The 27,517-nt window shown below is 35.3% G+C and overlaps 1 protein-coding gene across 8 annotated transcripts in view; it reads right to left on the bottom strand.

Moving 5' to 3' along the window:
• RPS6KC1 (ribosomal protein S6 kinase C1) overlaps nucleotides 1-27,517 on the bottom strand; it is a 139,058-nt gene that overhangs the window by 59,127 nt on the left and 52,414 nt on the right. For 7 of the 8 annotated variants that reach the window (XM_012781623.2, XM_075997058.1, XM_012781620.2 and 4 more), the window contains 2 exons: nucleotides 13,729-13,844; nucleotides 5,556-5,648 (listed from right to left, as the gene is read on the bottom strand). In XM_012781623.2, the coding sequence (XP_012637077.2) occupies nucleotides 5,556-5,648; nucleotides 13,729-13,844 (209 nt within the window). The remainder of the gene's footprint in view (nucleotides 1-5,555; nucleotides 5,649-13,728; nucleotides 13,845-27,517) is intronic. The other variant, XM_012781622.2, reaches the window with a different exon arrangement.

Here is a 27,517-nt window from a genome sequence, read left to right on the forward strand (position 1 = left end):
TTAAATAATCATAGATTCATAGGAAGTTGCAAAGATTGTATAGAGAGATCTCATTTACCCTTTATCCAGTTTTCCACAATGGTTATATCTTATGTATCTACAGTACACTATTAAATCCAGAAAACTGACATTGGTACAATGTATATATATAAGTTCTATGTCAACTGCTCCATCACCAGAAACTGCTCCCTGCTGCCATCCCTTAATAGTCACACGCACCCTCTTCTCCCCCAGCATCCCTAAACACTGACATCCATTAATCTGTTCTCTACTTCCATAATTTTATCATTTTAAGCAGTGGTCCCCAACCTTTTTGGCACCAAGGACCGGTTTCATGGAAGACAATTTTTCCACGGATCATGGCACGGCAGGACAGGGCGAGGCAGAGAGGTTGGCTAGAAAGAGCAGGCTTTTGTTAGGGTGGTTTTTTTTTTTTTTTTTTTTTTTTTGATTTTTTGGTTTTGTACCTGTTGGCTTTGCCAAGTTGACCATTTTGCCCAACATCCAGTCTAGAAAATATGAGGCACAAAAAAAAAAACAAAAAAAAAAACCACAAAATAAAACAAAAACGAGGGAACTTAACCACCATACATTAACTATAGTTCTTTGATTCCATGGTCACTAGTCAGTCTTCCTTCTTTTCTCCACTTTTCAGTCACCATATGTTTGCTTTCTATATAATGTTCAGAATTTGTCACTATATTTAGCAGGAAGATTAGAGAAAAGGAACTCTACTCCATTTCTCCAGATGCAAAAGTCCAACAAGCTGTAATGTGCTATCATTAAGGATACTAGGTAATATTTTTGCCACACTGTTTAGATAAACTACAAACAGGAACCCTTTTGGGTTAATCTAGTTCATCTCGATCTGAAAATACCCAAATACTAATGATTCTGTGCTCCCAATGAGAGCAGTTTTTCCATATATCATCATAGAAAGTATCACTTAAGTACCTTAAAAAAAAATAAGTACCAATCTTTCAACATCTACTCAATTTGAACAATCTCCATAAATCTTCTCAATCATATTTTAACTATAAAATGGACATTTCTGTATTTTTCCAATGGCAAGTCAACCTCAGAATTCTGCCTGTTAAGTGTTAAAGTTGGGAAGCTACCTTGATTACAAAATGCCAAAGCACTTGACCTAATAAATAGTAATAGCTTTACAAATGTGGCATGTCTCATAACAATAAGTTACTTGCAAAGCATCATATTTAAGTTATTTTTCACACAGTGGCAATAAATTTGGGCAATCTAGCTATATAATCTTCACTGGTCTTCCTTGTGAACATGATACACACATTGACACATGGAGTGACTCTCTGGCTACACGCAAACCACAGAGTTAACTAGCCATGAGGAAGTCAAATCTTGGTATTACTACCCTGATGGTGTTCAAGTCAGTATTCCCCGAGTCTTTAAAAAAAATTTTTTTTTTTAACTCGTAGAAGTTGCAAAAACAGTACAAAGAGTCTCACCATGTACCCTTCACCCAGCTTCCCCCAATGGAGACATCTTATGTAGCTATAATGTATAGCTATATCAAAACCAGGAAACTGACACTGGTATATCACTGTTTACTAAACTATGGGCTTCTTTATCCTTTTTATAGGTAAGTTATACAATAGAGAACTTTCTCTAATCTCCTGGCACTTGGGCATCCTACTACCAGTGAAACTATTATATTAATCCAGGCTCAGCTGCAAATTACCCATATATAGACAATATTCATACACAAACATAAACACGTCTCATATATTCATACCACACACATCGAACAAAGAATTATACCCACATCTATAAAAACTTATATAAAAAATGGTAATCCATCTTCCTCATCCTATCACAGTTTTTTCACTAATTTGGACTTTCCCCCACTATTGCTACACAAAGACTATGTGTAAATAAATCTGGGGGCTTAAAGAAATCTTTAAAAGTTACCTAAGGTAAAAATCCACCCAATGCTCGAATTCCCTCTAAAACATCCCCACCAATGTTAGATCTTTCAGCCTTTACTCAAATATCTCTAATGACAAGAAACTCAGAAGATCCAAAGGAATTCAGTCCACCTTTGGTCAATATACTAATTTTTGAAAGATATTTCTAATCATGAGCAAAAATCAGTTTCCCTCGAATTTGTATTTATTTCGCTCTGACTGTATCCTGTGGAAGATATTAACAAGCAAGTCTTACCCTCACTACCTTTCTCACAAGGATACTAGACATCCTGGTTTGCCTGAGATGATTCTAGTTTGTACCTGTTGTTCTGGCATAATTAATATCCTCTTTCACCCTCAAGATTTGAACAAATCATTATATAGTTCCTCTAATCAGGATAGCCCTCAAATATTTGAAGACCACACATGCTTTTATCAAATATCTCCTTGTTTTTCAGCTGTTCTTCATATGACATGATTTGGAGAGCCTTCACTACCTGATCATTTTTGCTTCTAAATGCACACCAGCTTATTTATACTCCAAGAGTGCCAACGCTTAAATTCCTTGTTGTGTAGCTATGTTAATAAAGTATTTTATAATCCCAATTGAAGAACAGAAATTTATGTACTTTCCTTCAAATACTAGACCAACATACAACTATAGAATTACCATCCCCACTGGGTAAACACCTTCTAAGTCACCTCATACAATGGTACTAAGTAGCAGTCTCTCATTATACCAGTAGGTGTCACTCTATATATATTTTAAATTACTTAAGTAGAATTCATTTATTCAACAGATTTACTGAGCACCCATTATGTGCCAAGCATGATTCTAGGTACTGAGAATATAGCGGTGAACAAGAAAGACATGATCTTGTTTCATGGAGCTTACAGCCTATATATTAACGAACAAATCTGTTTTATTTACTTTCTATATAAAAGTTTGTAAAATCCTATTCCTAATGCAGTTCACTTCAGAACTGTGTTTTCTTAAATTAATGGATAACATTTGAAATAACTCATGAAGAACAAATACTATAATGAAACAAAATCAAAGAAACTGTTCCGTAGGAGCTGGATCAATACATCCTGTATATTTTCCATCTTTTTAAAGTTACTCAACACTTCTCTTCCATACTTTAAGTTTCTAAAACCCAAATTTTGGGTATTCCTCAGAACAATGGAAAGGAATTTATCTCAGAAAATAATTCAAATTTTTAAAAAATCTACCTATTCATGTTTTCACAAGTAGAGCCCATACTATAAATTTTGACAAAGCTTATTAATTTCCAAAATACACATTCCTTTATCTCTACTAAGAAAAATTAAATGTCACCTTCTAAACACCAAACATACTTCCCAGGTAAACAGAGTTAAGACAGTACCAAATTGTGTCTCAGTATAGAATTTAGGAATTCTTCTACTGTCAAAAGTCCTTCTTTAGACATACCTGTGATACTCATAGCTATTGCCAGGACTTCAAGGTGACTTATTCATGCTTATGGCATAGCAATGAAAGGTCGCACTTTGTTAAAAGAAATAGATCTAAGGGAAGGGACAGACCTTGTACATCAAGAAGCTATACTTGCCTGCATAGAAATCCAAGAACCTAGGAACTACTCAATTACTTTCTTTTTCTGAGACGTAGTCTCACTCTATCGCCCAGGGGTAGAGTGCAGTGGCATCATCATAGCTCACTGCAACCTCCATCTCCTAGGCTCAAGCGATCCTCCTGCCTTAGCCTCCCGAGTGAGTAGCTGAGACTACAGGTGTGCACGCCCACACCTGGCTAATTTTTCTATTTTTAGAAGAGACAGGAGTCTTGCTCTTTCTCGGGCTGATCCCAAACTCCTGACCTCAAGCAATCTCCCCTCCCCCTTCGGCCTCCCAGAGTATTAGGATTACAGGTGTGAGCCACCGCGCTGGCATCAATTACTATTTTATTTCCATTTACTCTCAAACAGAATGTTCTCCAAACTGGAAACATGGTTATGGTAATATTTCAGGCTTAAAAAAAAACAAGTCCTACTGTCTAGAATGCTTCATGTTCAAAATTCACTCATATGAATGTGAGAAAAATGATGCTTGTAAAAATTTAATATGACACAGCTTCACATAATATCCATCTTAATGTTCCCTTTGGAATGCCTCAAACTATTAGTTAACAGTCTAAATTGCTAGAGATAGACCGCATATTGTTCAAATTTAGCATGGAATCACAAGCATACTTTAGAACACAAGAAGTACTCAATTAACATTTAAGGTGCTTCATTAAAGATGCTTAATGGTGGAAAAGATCTAAATAAATTTATCCCTTAATATTAATAAAAATAAAGCATTTGCTTTTGCTTTGAATGGTACAGTGGTAGTCGAGCAAATATATTTAAAACATGGCTTATTGTCTATGGTCATAAAATTACACTAGTAAACTACCTGACAGACCCAATACTGCAGATATGAAGCATATCTGAGACATCACCAAATTTGCATGTACTTAATGGCAGCTGTGAGCTCAGTATTTTTATTCCAAACATAAAAGTGCATGCGTGTGTAAGTTTAAGGCTGGTGGCAGGCCCCCTCCCTTCCCTGTATCAAAAAGAAAAGGCTCACGAGACCAGACCTGCCAAGGACAAAACTGCCAGGCCCTGATGAGAGGAACCACATCCAGATGTCCACCTGATGAGAATGTTTTTGGCTCCTGGATTCCACAAATACCTCCAGCCCTTCCTATTTCTCAATAACCACCCAAGGTCACAATGGAAAAATCCCCAGCTCTTCCCGCCAAAAGTCCCTAGCCAGGCCCTAAGGGTATAAAAGGCCTCAGCCCCTTCAAATGGAGGCGACTTCTGGGGCACCCCTCTCTTGGGGCACCAGAACCTCATCCAGGAGTATATAATAAAGCCACGTGGTTTGGCCCCCACCCTCTCTCTCTCTCTCTGTCTTTTCTTTTCACTGCTGAAAAACCTTACATATATGTGTGTGTGTCTGTGTGTGTAGGGTAGATTAATGTACTGGAAAATCATAGCTTTTAGAATCACAAAGATTGGTGTTTGAATCCTTGTACTGCCCTAAAGTAGCTATGTGACTTCTAGGTAAGTTATTTAACTTGTTCTAAACATCACTTTCCCACTGAGATGCAAAGAGTAAGAGATTGTAAGAAGTATTAAGTTGTTTTTTATAAAATGCCCAATATAAACTCTGACACATAGTAGGTGCTCAATAAATCGTAGCTATTAGGGAATGCCATTTTTCTTTTTGACCATTAGGATGACTGTATCAATTAATGTTGAACAACTACTGACTCAAAAGTTTAACTAACATAAAGTGCATCTTTACCCTCCTGTAACACTTTTATAAAACCAAACCTCTTACTCAAATGAATGCCAACAAATATGCACCTTCTCCTTTAGCTCAAATATATTTTGCATGACCTTACATGAATTGCTTAGATAAAAGCTTTTTCCTCTCCTGCTTTTGTTATTTTAAAGTGCAGATGCATTTGAGTCATTTTCTCCTTTTGTTTCATATCCTTAAGATCCAAAGCTTCAAAGACAGAATGTCAGCATGCAGTCGATTTATGACTGAACTCTTGAAGAGACACTGAAGAATTACCTTGTCAATCACCCCAAGGACTCTGAAGGCCTTCAGCTCCTCGGCAGGGCTCCTTAGGTTCCAAGGGGGCCTTGAACTTAGTGATCCTGGAGGCTAATGGAAGATATCAAAGATTATACATCAATCAGGGAGGTACTTGAAGGAAGGCTGCCTGCTGAAGCAAATGCCAGGCCAAAGGAAACTAAATTTATCATAAATCAGAGAATGGAAAGATGAAAGGAGGAAGTTTCTGTTTGTCTGTAATGTAAAGTAAAAAAAATAAAAAATAAAGAAAATCAAAAAGAAAAAGCAAGAAAAAAGTTGCAAGTAAATAAATCATAACATTGAAAACAAAATTTTAAAAAGAAAAATTAATGAGCTGATATAGTTTTGAGAGCAATAATTCAACTCAGAACTGTACAGCTATCATGTAACTTTGCAACAAATGAATAAGTAGGCCAACAAACAAGTACAGCCTTATATTTACCCTAGAAAGCTCAAGAGTAATTTAGAAGGGGGCTAACTAAAAAACAAGGTTATAATGGATAAACTTGGGGAGGGAATGCCACAAGCCATTCTGTCTCATCACGAAACTATAGTCCTTTATGTTACTTTACAAATATACACTATGTGTATGTTTTAAGTGGGCTTGGTAGATTAAAGTTCAACCAGAAAAATTATCAATAATGGTGAAAAATTAAGAAACTTCGTCACAGAATCAATAATTACTAAAACTGAGGTTACTTAAGAGACTATTTATAGCACAAAGAAATTTTTCTTTAAATATTTGAACATCTGTTATGTGGAAAACAGTCAATTAGCTACAAAAAAAAGACCACAAAAAATCAGTGAATATAGGAAGGGATATTTCAGTACCACACACAATTAAAAAATAATCCCAAGTTCTATCTACTGGTTTTAATTGTCCCTATCAGTAAAATAAGCATTGTATTAGATAAACTCTAAGAACACCTCCAGGAGGTATTAACAACCAGGAAGTATTGCTATATTAATCCTGATTTTAAACTGGTGATGCTCTAAAGGATGACAGGAGACACAAAGCCTTATTATATACTTAGAGCAGACTTTATTGCTATCAAAAATCTATCATCAAAATACAGAGGAAACATTGTGAAATTTTCTAAACGCAGCAATTCCAAATGCTTTCAATTTTTGTTTTGTTTGTTTTGGTTTTCAGGTTTAGCTAGAGAATGCCAATTTCAGTGTTCCTGAAATGGTGATGTTTGATTTAAAAGAGAGACTTCTATTTCTTAAAAACACTTGGAAAAGTTGGTGATAGTGGCAATTGGACTGGATCTTAACAGTCTTTAAAATTGATTTAATTTCTACTTCTTGAATATGTATCAAAAAATACTTATTTAATATCTCACTTCATGTGCTACTGAGCTAGATTCCATAAAAAAGAGCTATACCACTGCATCACTAAAAGCTTAAAATCTAAGGGGAATTTGTAAGAATGTGAAAAACATTTAGCAAGGTATTTTAATGTTATACATGTAGACAGACATAACAGAATAGTCTCTACTATCTAATTCATATTATGCTATTTCATCTTTATCCCTCCCCTCACCCTAAGTGTGGTACTTACAGGAAGTTATTATTATCCCGACTTTACAAATGAATAAAGGATGCTCAGAAAGACGGAGTGTTTGTCTGTGGTAAGGAAGAGAAACAGTGGAAGATGCTGGACCAGAACCTTAGCTCCCTGCTCTAATGTTTGCAGTCTTTCCAGTACATGATACATTGTTATAATTAAAAATTCACCTTCCTCTGTTATTAATACATTATCAAGAAAGATTATGAAATGCCTCTGATTCTGGCAAAAGGAATGTTAGGGGAAAGTTATAGGGGAAACAAAAGCACGTCAAAGGATATTTTATCCAATACATTTATCTTTGAAAATACAGCCAAATGCCTCTAACATCCCTATCTCCTATTTATACCTTCTTATTCACTGATGTCATTGGAGCTTTCAGCGTCCAAAGTTACTGGTTCATGTCAACAATTTCAAAAGCAAAGAAAGCAAACTACAAAGTATCTAATATACCTTTCAACTAATAACTATTGCATATCCACTACCTGCATGATAACTGAAAGGGATATAAATCATGAAAAGGCACAGTCCCTAACCTCAAGAAGTTCCTAATCTATTTCAGGAGAAAAGGTAAACATATGAAAAGTTAAATAATATTCTCTTAAAAACAGAGGACAATAGAAATAAGTCATTAGTTAGTGTGTGAAAAAACTGTGGTCTCAGAAAGAATGGAACAAAAGGTGATTTGAATGCTATGTGGAAATTAGGTTAGGAAAAGGATATCATATACTATGTAGGATGGGAAGGCACTAGCCTAGTGTGGGAAAAAATGTTCAAACTGGAGAACAGAGGAAAATAAAATTACAAACTTATGGTCAGTTTTCACAGGCCTTGACTGCCAAGAAGAAATGTCTTGACTATATTCTCCAAAACTCCAGACTACAAGTTTTTGTATAAGAAAAAAACCAGTGAAAACAGTGATATAGTAAGGTTACTCTTGCAAAGATGGGAATGGGGAAACTGTAATGGGGAAAGACCAAAGGCAAAGTGGTCATTAAAGTTCTCTTTCTACTTTAACCATCTATGAAAGTTTAAGATCAGAGAAATGAACAAAGAAAGATCATGAAATGAAATCATCAAGAAAAAAAAACTTATATTTCTTATGAGGTGCTTAAATTGGGTAGAATCCTATAGATCCATTCCTTTCTTCAGAAGGCAAAAGGAAACATAAATCTATAGAATTTTTTTTTAATTTTTTTTTTTTTTGAGACAGAGTGTCACTTTGCCCAGGCTAGAGTGAGTGCCGTGGCATCAGCCTAGCTCACAGCAACCTCAAAATCCTGGGCTCAAGTGATCCTACTGCCTCAGCCTCCCAAGTAGCTAGGACTACAGGCATACGCCACCATGCCTGACTAATTTTTTCTTTATATATTAGTTGGCCAATTAATTTCTTTGTATTTATAGTAGAGACGGGGTCTCACTCTTGCTCAGGCTGGTTTCGAATTCCTGATCTCGAGCATTCGGCCTACATCAGCTTCCCAGAGTGCTAGGATTACAGGTGTGAGCCACCACACCTGGCCAAATCCATAGAATTTTTTTTTTTCTTTTTTTTTGGTTAAGGTGGCACTCAGGAACAAATCCATAGAATTTTAAGAGCAGAAAGAGACCTTACAGATCAAGTCCAAGATTCTCATATTTGTTTTCAGATGAGAAAACGGAAAAGCAGCAAGGTTAAGCAATATAAAATGACAGATAACAAAAATAGGTAATAGATGAGAGGATTAAATCTTACTTATAATATTGTTAAGGGAAACTTCAGCCTGTCACTACAAGAGGGATGAGGGGGGAGGACAGTGTATTTCTAGGCAACATGGCTGATCTCCTTGATTAAAAAAAGATTTTCATGTATATTTATTAGCTACTGTAGCAGAAGATGCCCAGAGGAGCAGAAGTAGTTGTACTCATCTATACCAGGACTAAAGACAAGGGCAGAGGAGGGGAGAGAGAAAGGAATATATGATGACCCAACAATCTTCAAAACCAGAGATGGCAAGTATTTATAGCTTATCTGGTCAGGCCCAAGGCAGACATCTCTGTTAATCCCACACTGTCTCACAACTCTTCTCAACACAATGCTCCTGGCAGCCACTACTTGTGTATCAGAGTTAGCAACTAGTTCAGACCTAGTGTGTTCTATATTCTCTAAAAGGCTAGGTGAAGCTTTCTTTTGTTTCTTTTTTGAGTTCTTTTTTAAATTGCTGTTTTGCCTGCCCATCTTTTTCATTTTTTATACCCTGTTCTCAATGAGATCTCTTTCTATTCTTACCAATCTGTTGGTGCAGTACTTCTCAAAGTTTAATGTATATGCACATCACCTGAGGACCTCATTAAAATGAAGATTCTGATTCAGTAGTCTGAGGTGGCCTGAGAGTCTGCATTTCCAATAAGCTCTGAGGGGATGCTGATGCGGCTGGTTCACCAACCACATTTGGAAAAGGTATGCCTCCTCAAATAACCTGAGGAAGAGTCACAATCACTGGGGGAAAATAAGTAATCAAGGGCCAAAAGCAAGTACCACAAAGAACACATCAAGAAACCACATACAGAACCCTGATATCTAAGTACGCCAGAGGTCCTGAACTTGGCTTCATCCTGAACTTGGCTTCATCCACGGATTCCTGGCTTTGCAAAGACTTTGATGAGCAATCTACTAACCCCAATACCCAGTCTGCAAGCCTTACTTAGGTCACATATCAAGCCTGACACTTAACTGCCGACCTGTTACTGATTTAGAATGCTCCACTTGCCATCTCTGCTTAGCTCATGTCTCACTGAGGGTGAAACAATACTTGTTTTAAAATGTTCTCTAAAAAGGAACAGAAAAATATCAATACCAGCAAATAAAATGCACAACGGAAAAAATACTTTCAATATTATTTTAGCAGTTGTACTCAGAATCTACAAAAGATTCAGAAAAGGCATACATTCTACATATTAATTTTCATTCACACCTTGTAATTGCATGATAAAAATGTATTCACATTTTAGAAACTACACAGTCTTTTATGTTCTAAATTTAGATCATTCACTGTCTTTTTCTAAATTTCATTGATCTTGAATTTAAAGTTCTTATAGCAAAAAAAAAAAGCAAAAATGTAATAGTCTTTTCCAGGGAAATCCTCTTTAATATTAATTCTTAAATCATTCAAAGTCATCTATAATTTAAAAAAGAAAGAAAGAAATCTGTCTCCTTTGGTTGAGATTTCACCTCTACTTCAAACAAAGCTCATTTCTTTTTTATATGAAACCTGCTCCTAAATTTTCTTGGAGTCTTCTAATAATGAAGTTATGAAGAAAAGAGTAGGAAAGTACTTTTTTTTCTCCTTTCTGTTCCTTTCTGAAAGGATATTCACATGAATGACTGAGAAATTTAGAACTGTTATATTTACTACTATAGCCTCCTATGTTTAATAAAGCAAAAGCTTACACCATCCCAGAAAACTTGGGTGAAGGGAGTCATGACTTAGACTGAACCAAAGAGGAAAACAATAATCAACAAAAAATTTTAAAGCCAAAAAGGATTCCTTTCTTTTCTTTCTTTTTTTGAGACAGGGTCCCACTCTGGTGCCTGAGCTAGGGTGCAGTGGTATAAAGTAAAAGTAAAAAAAAAAAAAAAAAAGTAAAAATAGCTCACTGCAACCTCGAACTTCTGAGCTCAAGCAATCATCTTGCCTCAGCCTCCCAAGCAGCTGGGAATACAGGCACACATCACCACACTTGGCTAATTTTTCTTTTTGGGGGGAGTTGGGGGGAGAAGTGGGGTCTGGCTATGTTTCTCAGGCTGGTCTCAAACTCCTGGCCTCAAATGACCCTCCCACCCTAGCTTCCCAAAGTGCTAGGATCACAAGCATAAGCCACCCTGCACCTGGCTGGATTCCTTTATTTTCGTAAGCAACCAGGCTAGAAACAAATGTTTGCACACTGATACATGAAAAGGGGCCTTTAGAAATCACTTATACCAATTCTCTCACTGTGTTGGTTGAAATTCAGGCCCAAAGATGGTTAAAGAAGAGCCTAATGAATTCACCAAGCTAGCCACAAGCCTCTGAAAGAGGGTGAACTTCAATTATAGGCAAGAAAATAATCAAGCTTGCTTGTGACCAATAAGGGTCCAGCTTAACAGAGTAAAATGCAAAAGTAAAAATAAAAAAGCAAATGCTTACTATTAAAAAAAAAATCATGCCTACTCTCCTCTAGCATCCTCGCCTAAAAACTGAATAAGATCCTACATAACAAATCAGATGCAGTAGGTGCCTTTTACCCTTTCTGATACAATCTCCCATTGTTTTACATAGCTTTTTAGCAGTCTCTCTTTAACTTTTGTTTTCTAACTATGTACATATTAGGGCCCTCAATTACGCTATAGGGTTTATAAGAGCAGAGACTGTGTCATCATCTTTTGTATAACTCCAAAGTATTACATATCCAGTTTGATGCTATTAATATATAGAGTCTTAACAGATGCTTATTAATGTATATTAGATATTTTTTAATTTCATTAGAAACTATGCTTAAAGGGAAATTTTAACTGATACTCTTCACAGTTCCATTCTTTAAGTCAAAAACTATATAAGAAGTTTTATATATGTATTTGTCCAAGAAATTACTGCTTCATAGACATGCCTATGGGAAACTGTAACAGGATTGCATGGGGTGGAAGGGTTTAAATGAATATGTATAGTAAAACATTCAACATTAACATTAATACAATGAATAGAATACTGGTAATTCTGAAGCCCTAAAATGTTTAGAATATGTATATATACAAGATAAATTTAGTAAAACAAGTTTACAGGGGCCCATGTTATTTACTAGTTTTATCAATGCCCCTCAAAATGAAATTAGAATGTACACATCAGAACTGCACACAAGGAGAGCTGCCAACCCCACAGAAAATGGAAACTGAATTCAAAGCAATGTCTAGATAAATATTCTTATTTAAAAAGATAAAATTTGATAGTAAGAAGTTAAAGGAAATTAAAATTTAATAATATAATTAAAATGGCAGTGATAGAGAACAGGAAAAGATTAGCAAACAGAATATAGGCTAGAAGAGTAATTCATAATCTGAAAATGAATCAGTAGGATAATGTTATTTAAAACATAATCACTACGTTAGAACAAGTAATAGAAGTGCATTACTTCCAAGCTGAAATATAATTTTTTGTTCTATTAGAAATGGCCACTTAACATCAAAAATTATCAGAAGATAATGTCTTACACTAAGTACAGTTTTCATAACTGCATTTTTAAAAGATCATACAGAATGCTGGAAACTCAGACTTGTGGGGGGAGGGGGGAAAGGGCATTTATTGAAACCTTAAAATCTGTACCCCCATAATATGCCGAAATAAAAAAAATAAAATAAATAAATAAATAAAAAGATCATACAGAAAATGAAAATTGCTCAGAAAAATCAGCCATAAAAACTTACAATGGTCCAAAGAATCAAGGTTAAATACTGGACTATTTTTAAACTAAACATTTGAGACTTATAATTCTTAAAAAGGATATAAAACATAAAAAATATGGGAAAAAGTATATAAAGCAGCATATAAAGGGGAGATAAAGAATGGGGCTAAAATCTATTAAGACAGTCTTTGGCTTATGGGCTGGTCTTTGTGCTAAGTAGGTACTTTGTGTTTATGTGTGCGTGCGTGCGTGCGTGCGTGCGTGTGTGTGTGTGTGTGTACATACATGGGTGATTTTTTTTTAACTTCATTTAACCCTAATAGATACTCAGCAAGGAATTACTATTATTCTCATTATTCAGATATAGAATATGACACTAAGAAGTGGGATTAAGTATTTTGTCCAATCTTCTATGGCTTCAAGTGCCAGAACTGGATATAAACAAGTCTGCCTGACTCTTAGATCAATTAAGAAAATAAACTAAACCCTTTTTCCCATCTCCAAAAGAAACAATTCTTAAATTGCATCAGAAAAACTTAGTTTATCTGTGTTGTGAGAGGAAAAAAAAAAAGAAAAACTTAGTTTAATATAAAGAAAACAACAGAGAGGTTTCTTCCAGAAATTGCCAAATCCAGATAGATATGACATAAAAACAATAACAGACCACAATGTTTCTAATGTAAGCATTCATCTGCCTTTTGGACAAGTCCAGGGGAAATCTCAAATAACCTACATATCCCTGCTACAAGTATGCCTTTATAATTCCAGGTGACCTACAGCAGATACTTGTAGGATTTATGCTTAAAATGAATGGTTTTAGCATGAATCAATAAAACTATATAGGAATTGTACAAAAATGATAATTTAACTTTAGGAAACTGAAATACAGACAGATATCGTAACAGTATAAGTTACTGTCAATCTATAGATGGGGAGATTAAGGGTACAGTAAAGGACTGACAAAGGGCCAAGAAAAGAAGAAAGCAAGTCCCATTTTATTCCACATTTGGTGGTTTGCTATATTGCTTTTCATTCCACCAATAACTTTTAAGGAAATTACTGAGAAAATTCCAAACATTAAAAATTCTCAAACATTCTAAATTAGAACCAAAGCTGAGTGAAGACAGCAAAAAAATGGCTGAAGAAAATACAAAACAAAAGACATACCTGAGATACATCATCAAGTTGAGGTTTCCCATAAAGACTAGAGATACTTTCTGCCCGCATGAGATACTCTGCTGTTCTTCTCTTCACCGCTTCTCGACGGGTAGGGCTTGACTCTCCTAAAAGAAGAAAACAAAATTCTGGACATGGGAAAAATAAACTTCCTTTTACCCCATTCATTACTTATTCATATTTCTATCTGAAAAGAAGAGATATTCAAACTTGAAAAAGACATAAAAATTATAATAATATCAGTGAGGTCTAAATATTACCCCCAAGAATTTCATTTACTTAAATTTTAATTCTCCTATTTAAATATGTATTGAGAGCTTGATGTATTTTAGGAGTCAAATATATAAGAAATGTAGTGTAAAAACTCTGAAGACAAAAGACTAATCCTATTCCAGATAGTATACAGCTGTCCAAGTAAACAAATATGACCAAATGTAACAGATGTTTAATAAGAACATTAATTAATTTAGCATTGATATGTTGTACACTGTGTAAAGCTACCACCAAACTGGAGAATAAAACTATTTATTAATAGTTAGGGTGACCCTGAATTCATTCTGATTTTTATAAGCTTCATGGTTTTTCCATTAGCAACAAATTATCATCCAAGTGAAAATAACATATTGAAATCCCTGTAATATAAAATTATGTGAAAATAAACAATCATTTACCCTGTCTGGGTCTTAGTTTCCCTAAACAAAGGATATTCAAAGTGGCCTCCAAAGAACTCAAGACCTGAAAAAAAGAGGTGCTGAAGCCCATGGAGTACTGGGTTCTTGCCTCTCTATAATCGGATGATTTTTAACCATTTTAAATACTTGACTAAGATATAGCATTTCATCTGAAGAAAGGATTCCATGGCTGAAAATCAAAAAGTCTAAAAACCAGTGAACTATATGATCACTAAGGTTCCTTTCATAAACACTACTCTATAATATTCTATACCATAAACAACTCATTTTTATCAAAGCATTTAATACATACTACTATTTTTATAATTCATTCTATGCATCTTCTAGATGAAGATAACCAAAAAGCAAGTAACACATAGTAGAAAGTGCCCTGGATTATATTCCAGAAACCCTGATTGGTTATCTGAATTTTGGCTCTACCTCTCACTAGTCATGTGACCTATGATAAGTCATCTTACCTCTGTGAACCTCTTCCTCATTCCATAAAATGGAAATATATACCTCTAATGATTGTGAAGATTAAATGAGCCAACAAATATAAAAGGTACTTCAACAGAGTGAGTCATATAGGAAAAACTACACTGTAAAGCTTTTTAACCTTGGTTTTCCTCTCAAAATCAAATTCTTCAAAATAATGTTTTCTGGTTTGCTAAACTGAGGTGAACTGGATTATAGTAAAGCAGATGTTTTCCCCCAAAAAGACTACTAGTGGAAACCTCTTTTTATTTCTGCCTGGAACAAGATCTTCTCTTGTTGCTTCTGGGAAATGCCTCTTTCTCCTCCCCTTCATACCATTATACCCCACCTTCCCCTCATCACCAGGTGGTTTCAATGAAAGCTGCTATCTTGTTTTAGATCTCAGTCCCTCTAATGACCAAGGTCTAGTTAGCCATAGAATCCTACCCTCCTGGCCACCGTTGGGAGTGGGGAGGCACAATACAAACTGGACTTGCTCTGATATTGAAGCTGAAATAAGAGGAGTGGGAACTGCCAGCAGCCAGTTTCTGCCAATGCTAAAAAAAAAAAAAAAAAAAAAAATCAAAAAGAAGGAATTTGACACAGAGAGAAGCAGATATAGTAGGGAGAAAAGGAAGAGGGAGTGAAGAGGGCAAGGAAAGGAAGAAGGGAAGGAAAAGAAGGGAAGGAAGCTCTAGTCCCCGATTTCATGAGAACCAACTCTCTCCTAGTGTTACTTGAGTCCCTAACTTTAGCTGAAGCTACATTCCTGTCCTCCTTTGCCTAAGGTAGTTCAAATTTGGGTTTTGGCACATGCAAACCAAAGAATCCTGACTGAATACAAATCTCAAAGAAAAACTGCAACAAAGATGGGATTGTAATTACAATCTCATAATCATTAAATAACTTTCCTTTCACAGCTTTCACATTACTAGTCCATCTCTTCTCCCCTTTATAAGGAACTCACAAATACAACCGGTCTTGGTATGGGGGGGAGGGAACCTCTGTTGCTTTTTAATTCTGGAACAATATTCATTAACTCTTCAATTCCTCAAACCTCAATTAAAATGTCCTTAAAATTTACTTACTTTCTAAACTCGAGGTTTCAGAAGGCTCTTCTACCAAGGTGAAAAATAGGTATAATTTGTAAAAATCACCTAAATAACTATAACATACTTTGAAGATAAAATGTGCCATATAACTAACAGCTAATCACTATTTCTATGTATTACTTGTTTACCATTTTTAGAATCTGCTATTCCTATTATCATTAGCTCTTCTTACTTCAGGTTATGCCTTTCAAGCCCTAATTTAAATCCCCATTTAAAATTTTTTATCCACCTTCGGCTCAACTCTAATAAAAACTGCAGAAATTTACTTTTTAATTCAGTGTATTTAAGCTTCAACAAAGCTTCAAAATGTATTTTGTTCAAAAAAAAAATCAACTCACCTCACCAAATAATTTGAAATTCAAAAGTGCCAAGATTGTGGAACACCTAGTTAAAGCTAGAGTTAAAAACCATATTTTGTAATCAAATCACTGTTTTTTAAACTTTTGGTTTTTCTGTTGCTTTCTAGGCAGTCTCCATAGTAACAGAGAAACAAGAACCGGAAGCCAGCAGTTGAAATGGACTCCTGCTGGTGATGGTGGTTCCGCTTCCATGGAAACTACAATGAAGTGATGGCAATACTGGAAGGCTTTTTAAATGTAACCATATATATACAATGATTCCTTCCTTATCAGCCCCTTAAAAGGAGGTCACAACCACTACTTATCAATAGCAGCAGCCAAGGATGCTAACCACCTCTTGCAGATTTCTGCTGGTGGGTGCTCACTGAGGTTTGTCAGTAATAAAAGAAATTAAATAAAAGATAAATCTATAGACTTCCAGGAAAATTCTAACTGATCAAATTATTGATAAATGTGATTTTAACCGATTTTAATTTATTAAAATATGTTTAATTACTCTAGCCTTCTTGGTTTCTTATTTTGCTCTTCATTTTAAAACACACACACAGTCCGCAATGATTATTACTCAAGAAAAAACTAGGCAACTAGAATTCAACCTTCAATCCTGTATTAGGCCTTATGGCTCTAACATCTTCAGTAACATAGCCAGGTAGACCCTTAAATGCTTTTCAAAGTGGATACATACTTTACACTCTACCTAAAGATAAACCAATATCTTCAATGAGTTTCTCTACATTTCTGTTCATCATTCAATACAGCAAGAATTTCCATGAACTCTGGCATTCAAAAAAGAAAAACTCCTCCCATTGCTTAATAACCTTTATGTCAAAGAGTTCCAGTGTATCATAAAAGATGTCTTACATGGATTGTGACAACCTATATTTCCTGACTTTTCATAATTAAGAAAATTAACGCTAAGGGATGTGAAACATCTTTCTCAGTTACATAGTTAACATAAGAGCCTGAACCTAAACCAGGTCTTACACCATAGTTCAGTGTACTTGCCATTATACTAACTAAGCTACCTTTCAATATAAATAAAAGTGCCATAACTGAATTTGAATTTGATTATGGTACTGTTTCTGAGTAGAACAAGAAAAACACACAGTACAGGACAAGTACAGGTGAGTATGGGAATAAAAATACAGAAAAAATATTCATAAGAATTTTGAGAAAGGTACCTGTCGGGCAACACAGCAGAGTAGAACCAGAATGGAAAGAGACGCAAGATGACAAACATACACACAGGAAAATTAGGGCTACAAAGAGGTATACTTCATGCTGTGTAAAAGAGAACAGGCCTTTCTGAGAAAAACTGGTATCCCAAGCATCTCTGGTACCCAAGAATTTATTTGGAAAACAAGCCTTTTCTCATTTACCTGTTTTTAAAAAAGAAAAAAATCAAGAGGTATTTTTATTCATGGAACTAAGACAAATCAGCTTCATAACGTAGAATAAATAGTTCTTCGAATTCTGCTATTCTACCCTTAGTCTCTAAAAAGAATATAGCCAATGCCCTCAGCATCTGCTCAACAAAAGAACAGCAATGTTGAAGGAAGAACAAGCCAATTTAGACTTCTTGCAAAACAATATATCTATATTTGTATTTCAGGGGAAATTTAAGGAATCTTTAAGGGTATTTCGACTATATTTGATTTTTAACATATACACAGAACTGAATCCCCACATAAGACTCTACTTGGTCATATTTTATTTCTTATCTCTGTTTATCTGTACCACAAATACTTTCTAATATAGGCTTTATACCATTGTGCTTCAAGCATGCTTGGTTTCATTCAGCTTTATCACATTAAAAAGAACATCCAAATCAATCTGGGTTTGCTAGACTGAGTTTTTGTTTGTTGTTGCTTTATTTATTTATTTTTACAACTTTAGTCATATAAAAGTATACTCCTGTTTGAGATGGCCTTGATAATTATAGTTTTTTAAATGCTGATTTATTATATTTAATGGTGTTTTGTTCTTTTCAGGGATAGCCTACCATTTCTGCCTTATGCTAAGTGTTCTGACAACAAAAGGCAACCTTGAGAAGAACAGTAACTTATGGTTCCACAGGTCTACCACAACTCTGAAGCCAGCAGCCTTTCTATGTGTAACGTGAACCGGTCAGTGAGGGAAATTTGCTTCCCACTCGCATTTAGCCAACCTCCAATTAATGTTCTCTCAAAACCAATTGTTACGTGACCCCTAGAAGTTCAAGGAGTCATCAGAGCATAGTAAAAGCAGAAGTCATAATAATATTCATGCGGTAGGCAATGCCTCAATTATGATTGCTTTCAGTGCTGTCTAGCAGTGCTGAATGAAAACTAGTACATCATTAGATCATAAAGTGTTAGACACCCACAGAGACAGTCTTCTCTTAGATTCAACAATTTCTTTCCATTCCCTAACCTACTTTTCTTTGTTTTGCAATTTTAAAAGAGAGGATCCAAAAGACTTATTATTTACTCCCTTCAAAATAACATTAGCTAGACAATCTTTTAGTAATAAACTCTTGTCCAAATAATAACAGTCTCCTAAATTTCCCTCATGCACTAAAGGCAAATGGTGTCTAAAAGATTAAAATAAAAAGATTAAAAACAGTTAATGAGAGATATTGAAGGAAAAGAAACAAAGAATTGGAACTAAGAAGCTAAATTTTAGTCTTATGAGATGGAATAAAAATAAGAGAAAATTTGGAAATGAAACTCCATGAGTTAAGAATTTTTTATCTGTCATATTGGTCAATATGAAAAGTCCCTCAATTCCCAAAAAGGCTTTTGCTCATTCTTTCACCAGCTGTAAAAGATATCTTCTTCCTAAAGAGAAGTAGCAACCAGAAATAGTGGCTCACGCTTGTAATCCCAACACTTTGGGAGGGTGAGGCAGGAGGATCACTTGAGCCTAGGTGTTTGAGGCTGTACTAATAAGCTATGATCATATCACTGCACTCCAGCTTAGGAGAAAGAGCAAGACTCTTTCTCAAAAAAAACAGAGAGAGAGAAGTAGCAAATCTATGGAAGAAACTAGAGTCCAACAATTGTTTTCTTGATGCCATGATACTGATTGACATGTTTTTCCCTTTGAGATGACCTAAAGTGATCAACACAATTACTGACTATGAGCAGTTTATTATTCTCAATCCTAGAAGTTTCACAGACTCCTTTAATGCATCACTACCTTAAAAATTAAATTGACTTAGTGTATATCAGAATTAGAACAGACTCCATTCCATCTTTCTTCAGATTGCTTTAACATGAAGCTATATATTCCCACACTTAAACAATTCAAAGATGTATTAAGCAATATGCTCAGGGCCTATCACATGTGAGGTCAATTTTAGAATAACAAAGAAAATCCTCCCCAACAATTTAACTTTCTAGCACTTATTCCTACCCTTATTCCTATCACTTATTCCTACCCTTCCTACACGCTTCAGGAGAAATGCCTAATAGTTACTGAGTTACGTATTATGTTTCAGGCACATGGACGCTTCAATGTTTATAGTCATCTCAGAGTTGTCACAGAATATTATATGTAGAAGACCTTCAATAAAATTCCTTTAAACAGATAAGTAAATGAATCACTTCTCACTACCATTACGAGGTCTGACAACAATATCTTAATGCATACAGATGCCTCATTACCTCTTTTCTATAACTTGGTGCCTTTCTGTAACTTAAACAATAATTACATAAAATGTATGTCAGGGAAGGTATATATAATTACTGTCTTCATCATCTGTGTAGCTGAAATACACACAAAAGGAATATAAAGAACACAGTCCAAAAGCAGTATGAGTGGACTAAAAAGAGAATCCACTTTTCATTTAATTTTATACAAAATGTCATAACTGTTATCAATGAGAGAAATATAGCAGATATTCTAATTATAAACAACTGTGTAAACAGATGAAGTCTACAAACTATCTTTTTATTGCTTGACAGTTACAATTTTGAAATATGTGTTTCTTAACAATTTGCAAAGGGACAATATGCACAATGACCTGGTTATTATTCAAATGAAACCTTCTTTGAGACCGTTAATGGCAACACAGGAAGCTTCTAAGAAAAAGCAGACTTACAGTTTCAATACTTCCTAAGAGGGAACAGATAAGCTGAGCTTCTGTGAAATATATATCTTAAAGTTTAATTATAAAGATATAACAAGCTATAAGTTATATAAAACTGTATAATTCCAAGTAATTACAAAATAATAATTAACACTTTCTCAAGGTGCCTAAGAACCTGTTAGTATTAAAATAAAAACAGTTTTCCATTTAGGGCTTTTTTTGGTTTACATTAAAAATAATCATAGATATCTACATTTCTTCTGATCAGAATCAAGGATTTTTCAGTAACCACAGGGATTAAACCAGCCCTCTCAATTAAATGTTTTTAGACTGTGTTGCTAAAGATATAAAAATGTGGCGATACTGATGACAGAGATCATCTAATAAAAAAACCCTTCGAGAATCCTCATCTATCCCTCTGCTTTTGCTGTAGAGCAGCTGTGCCTCACACAGATTCACATGAATGAAAATATTTAGATGAGAAACCACCCACTTAGCTTATTTTCCATATGACTTTCCTGTAATTATTTTGTAAACTGTTCACACAACAATACATAAAAACATCTGCAAAAACAGGTAATTAATGTGTCAAGCCAAACTAATGCATTTTTTATGGTGTCCATGCTTCGTCAACTGTAATTATAACTCTTTTTTAAGCAAATGATGATGTGTTTGTTGCAATGTGCAAGTGGTTATTTTAGATGCTCTGTTTACTGTTCATACAATCTGAATATAAAACTCCACAGCTACTTTACCCAACATCAATGCTTTACCTAGCTTTTTGTTGAAGCAGGAAAGTGGCTCTCTTTACCAAGCTATAATTTCCAGTAAATATTTTTGTCATTAAAACATGAAACTCTCAACATAAAAGTTGAGACCAAAATAGCCAACAATTCAAGAAGCATATGCCAGCAGACTACTCATCCAGACTTTCTTTCTTCAGTTGTAACCCTGTGGGAAATTCAGTACTTATATCTAACAGGCTACAGTATGCTAAGGTTCCTGAGCAACAACAGAAGTTTAAAGGTTCATCATTGCTTTTAACGATATAACATCCATTCCATCTAGACCCACCAAACATACCCTTGACATGATAAATAAAGAACCAAATCCTTCCCACAATATAATTTATCCCACTTGAGTTCTGACTACATGAGATCATCACAGTCACTGTTACTATTATTGAACAATAACTAATATGGTATCCTAATAATCACTACCAGATCAACATTCTTGAAGGCCCAAGACAAGTAATCTCTAAAGTTCTGTTTCCTGAGCTAACAAAATATAAGATCAAGGCAGAACCACAACCTTATACTATTTTTCCAGAATTCCTTTCCCCATACTTTTTTTCAGAAGGGCAATTTTTAAAATATCTGTGGTGACTATGTGTAGTACAGAAAACCTTGATAATAAAGAACTTTTAGGGAAAAAGGTTATCTATTTGTTTTCAAAACCAAATTTTTTAGAGATAGGGAAGAATTAGCCCTTAGAGCTCCAAAAAGATAGGTCTCAATACTGAGTTATAATTCTTACACAGCTATAAATATAAATGTAATAATGCATTTAATTAATGCTATTTCAAATGGTTTAATTCTGTATATTGCCAAACTTTCGTGAAATATATTAGTGTCTTTATGGAGTGTTTCTATACCAGACAGGAGGCATTTTAAACATATTTGACATTTTCAGAAGCTACCTGATTGAATACTGGCAGTTTACTACACAATTTTTAGGATTCAACTTATTTATCAACTCCTCCAGGAAGCCTTCCTATGGGCTTTCTCCCTCCCCCTGGTCAGATGCTCACTGATAGGAACTATAGAATCATTCTCTCATTCAAAAATAATTATAGAGAATTTCCTATGTACCTGACACTATCCTAGAAGATACAATGCTTAACAAGAAAATGCCTTGTCTTCAAAGACATTACAGGTAAATGAAGATATATTCATTCAATAAATAATTGCACAAACAATTTCATTGTAGGCTGGGCATGGTGGCTGACACCTGTAATCCTAGCACTCTGGGGAAGGCCAAGGCAGGAGAATTGCTTGAGGTCAAGAGTTTGAGACCAGGCTAAACAAGAGCGAAATCTTGTCTCTACCAAAATTAAAAAAAAAATTAGCTGGGGCATGGTGGCACGTGCCTATAGTCCCAGCTACTCTAGAGGCTGAGGCAGGAGGATCACTTGAGCCCAGGAGCCTGACGTTGCAGTGAGCCATGCTGATGCCACTGCACTCTACCCAGGGCAACAGAGTGAGACTCTGTCCCAAAAATAAATTAATTAATTCACTATAAACAGTGTGCAATGAAAACAAAGGTGAGGGTATCTATTCTGGTCTCAGTAGAAGTGAGGAAAGGCTTTCTTGAGGAAATGCCACTGAAATTCAGGTGTGATGAGCAAGGAGAAGTTATCAATCGAATAAACGCAAAAAAGCACTCCAAGAAGAGCACAGATCCTACATGGGAAGGACCTTGGTGCCTTCCATGAGGTAAAAGAAGGCCACTGTGGCTGAAGAATAAGTGAAGAGAAGTGATTCAAGATGAGCCTGGAAGGCAAGGCAGAAGCCAAACTATGCATAGCCTTGTAGGCCACAATACTCGGGAAGTTACCCTAAAAGCAATGAGTTTTTCATGCAAGGAAGTGACATGGTTAGATTCCATTTTTTAAAAAATCACTCACACACAAAAAAATGGATTAGAATCAAACAATAATAGGAATAGTAAAACCAATTATTAAGTTGCTGTAAGAGATGACAGAAAGTAGGACTTTCAGACTGTCAGAATTAGAAGTTGAGTAAACCTCTTTCAAGATAAAACCAGACATGATTATCAAAATGACTCTGAAAATTGACTGGAAACATTTTTTAAAAATTGAGAAATATTTATGTAAGAAAAAATGTGCAGCTTTAGTAAGTGAAACAAAGGTTTGTGGTGTTTTAATGAGGGGCTACTTCTACCCACCCTGACAGCATGGTTGGATGATAGGTGTGAGGACTTCCTTCCGGGTACTAGAGGGGACTCACCTGAATTGGATCTCCACTGAAAAGAATTTAAATCATGCAAAGTCTATTCATCAGTTGTAACAATTAAACTAGAAATCAACGACATTCTCCAGGACAGACCATCTGCTAGGACAAAAGTCTTAATATATTTAAAAGAATGTAAGTCATGCAAAGTCTATTCATTAGCCATAACAATTAAACTAGAAATCAGCAACAAAAGAAAATTGGGAAAATCCACAAATATTTGAAAACTAAAGGACACAGGTCTAAATAATACAGAGATCAAAAAGGGAACTACAAGGAAAACTGGAAATTATTTCAGACACAATGAAAACGAAAACAATATTTCTAAATTTATGGGATGCAAAAGCTTACAGTGACAGTTATATCTCTCAAACTCACACTGAAAAGATCTCAAATCAATAACAAGTTTCTACCTTTTAAGATAAAATCTAAAAAATTAAGAGCAAACTACACAAAAACAAAGGAGAAGAAAACAATGAAATAGAATATAGAGAAAACAGGCCGGGCACGGTGGCTCACGCCTGTAATCCTAGCTAGCACTGTGGGAGGCCGACGCGGGCGGACTGCTCGAGGTCAGGAGTTCAAAACCAGCCTGAGCAAGAGCGAGACCCTGTCTCTATTATAAATAGAAAGAAATTAATGGGCCAACTAATATATATAGAAAAAATTAGCCTGGCATGGTGGCGCATGCCTGTAGTCCCAGCTACTCGGGAGGTTGAGACAGCAGGATTGCTTGAGCCCAGGAGTTTGAGGTTGCTGTGAGCTAGGCTAGCACCAAAGCACTCACTGTAGTCTGGGCAACAAAGCGAGACCCTGTCTCAAAAAAAAAAAAAAAAGAATATAGACAAAACAAAATCAAAAATTGGTTCTGTGAAAAGATCAACAAAATTGACAAATCTTTAGCTAGACCAACCAAAAAAAAAAACAGAGAGAAGACAGCACAATCAAAATAATGAACATATCCATCACTCCCAATTAATAATTCTTTTATTTTTGCCTTCATTTTTCAGACATATTTTGACTAGATATAAAATTCTCACTTGAAATGGTTTTTCTCCCCTTTCTCTTCATTAAAGATATTGAGCAATTGTCTTCTTGCTTGCATTTTTTCCAACAGGAAATCTGGTGTTATTCTTGTCTTTGCTCTGTACATGACCTGTCTTTTTCCTTTTGCCTGCTTTTAATTGTAAGATTTTCTCTTTATCACTGGTCTTGAGCAATTTGATTATAATGTGTTTTGGTGTAGTTTTCATGTTTCTTGTGCTTGGGGTTTGCTGGGCTTCTTGGACTTGTGAATTGTTATCAAATATGGAAAGTATTCAGGCATTATTTATTCAAATACTTTGTTCCCTCCTCCCTTTTCAGGTGCTCCAATTACATATAGAAATTGTTCCGTAGATCAGTGAAGTTGGTTTAATTTTTTAAAATCATTTTACCTCTCAGCTGGGCACAGTAGCTCACATCTGTAATCGTAGCACTCTGGGAGGCCCAGACAAGAAGACTGCTTAAGCTCAGGAGTTCAAGACCAGCCTGAGTAAGAGTGACACCCTATCTCTACTAAAAACAGAAAAATTAGCCAGGCATGGTGGCACTCCTATAATCTCAGCTACTCGGGAGGCTGAGGCAGGAAAAGTGCTTTAGCCCAGGAGTTTGAGGCTACAGGGAGCTATGATGACACCACTGAACCCTACCCAGGGCAGCAGAGTAAGACTTTGTCTCAAAAAAAGAAAAATCATTTTACCTCTCCATGCTTCATTCTGGGGATAGTTTCTATTGCTATGCCCTTGAGCTCACTGTTAATCTTTTCTTCTACAAAATCTAATCTGCCACTAATCCTACCCCTTGTATTTTTCATTTCTGAAAATGAAATATATTGTACCTTTCATCTCTTGAAGTTCAGCTGGGTCTTTTGTAATTCTTCCACATCTCTATTTAACTTTTCCAACATAATGAATATAGTTATAATAACTTTAAAAGTCTTTGATCTTCTAATACCTGTGTCACTGCCAGATGGGATTTGATTGGTTCATTTTTCCCCCATTTAAGGTCATCTTTTTCTTGCTTCTCTCCATGAAAGGTAATTTTTGATTGAATGCCAACCATTTAAAATTGTTGGGTGGTGATCCTTTGGGGTCTTGTTTATTTTAAGATTTGTTACAGTGGACCCAGAACTAATTATTCTGCACTATTATTATTCCTTCTCAGTACTCAACCCAATGCCACATGATTGAGGTTGTTGAGACTACCTCATGAAAATGGACACTATTTCCAGCCCTGTGTGAGCATCCAGAATTATTTCCCCTAATCCTTTTGGTAGATCCTTTGCTGGCCTTAAATAGTTTCTCCATGTGCATACACTAATCAGTACTCTAAATATTCCAGGAGACACTGAGCCACTCTCTGTACAGTTATCCTGTCTCTAAACAATACACTAGACATCAGGCAATGACCCTGAATCTCTACCCTGCAAGCTCTAAAAGCTTTGGTCTTTCTAGCTGATCAACACCATCTCCTTTAATTCAGAAGTTCTGCCAGGATCCACATAGCTTTCCTTTCTTAGCACCAAGGCCTAAAAATTCAAGGCAGTAAGCTGTGGCACTCATAAACCTCACTTCATTTGTTTCCTATCTCTTAGAAATCACTGTCTTTTATTGCCTGATGTCCAGTGCCTTGAAAACCATTGTTAAATATATTTTGTCTGGTATGTTTAGTTGCTTCAGGAAGGAAGGTAAATATAGTCCCCAAGTTATCCATCTTGGTTAATAGGAGAAACCCTATTTGTAATGTGGATACTAGAAAATTTAAGATTACATATGTATCTTACATTATATTTCTGTTGTACAGTGCTGTTGCAGATAGATATTGAAGTCATGTAATGCTAAAACCAACTAAGGAAAGTAAGAAGGTTGAAGACCAGGTCTCGATAAATGAGAGCATTTAAAGATTTAAAGATCACATGGGGGGAAAAGTAGTTGGCAAAATAAACATAGAAAGACCTAGAAAGTAGAAAAACAAGATGAAAACAAGCACTACAGTGTGCTTTTCTTTTGTAGGGAAAAGTAGAAAAACAAGAAAGTGTGGTGTCATTGGAATAACAGAAGTAGTGGATATATGAAACAATCACTGCAGATTGTAGACATGGAAGTTAACAAAAGAATGTTAAAGGTAATTAACAGTATTGAGGGCCCAAATAAGATTAGTAACAATGAATTCATTATGGTTATCGATCTGTTCAGAATGTGTGGTTTTTTTCCTACACATCTGTCCAGGTGTCCGCCTGGGCATGGAACTAAATTGACCTAGCTTGCTAGATTACACTACACAAATTCTACATTCTATTACCTGTATCACTGGACCACTTCATTTAAAGGGATTATTACCACGTACTTTCACATATTTGCCTCTTCTCATTATTTATTCCTTCCAATCTTACTTCCTGTTGTTTGGGTAAAGACAGACCTTTTATCAATAGCATAGGTCAAGGCATTGTTCCAACTCCAAGTATCAAACCAATCAAATACAATAAAAATCCAATTTGGAGTTATTTGCTTTTATTTGCCCTGTGTATCAAATTCTTTGTTCTTCACTGTCTTACAATATGCTTTTTTTTTGTAGGGGAAAGGACTATTACTAGTCGGGATTAATTCAAGGTAACTATTTTATAGCAAGATTTTAATGTATTTGTGGACTTTTCCCTCCATGAGCCAATAATATAGCTATGTGCTAATTACTCAGAGAATAATTTAATCACACCCTCTACGATTCAAAATCAATTTACTCTTTGTGCCTATGCCTATTCTATAATCAAGCAATGATCAATTAACTACCAAAAATAAGACAGAGACTTCCAAAAGTAACAAAATTTCCTATAAACATGAAGAGGGTAGTGATGCTATAGAAAATACCATGAAAGCCTTTTTATTTTTTAAATGTATCAAGCACTCCTATACCAAGGCCTAATATTAAAATAATTAAAAAGGTAGGGCATTTTGGCTACAAAGAAAGCCTCAAAAATTTTCAAAAAACTGAAATCATTAAGACTAAGTTCTTTGTACAC

The sequence above is a fragment of the Microcebus murinus genome, chromosome 23 (assembly GCF_040939455.1).
Source record: "Microcebus murinus isolate Inina chromosome 23, M.murinus_Inina_mat1.0, whole genome shotgun sequence".
Classification (NCBI taxonomy): domain Eukaryota; kingdom Metazoa; phylum Chordata; class Mammalia; order Primates; family Cheirogaleidae; genus Microcebus; species Microcebus murinus.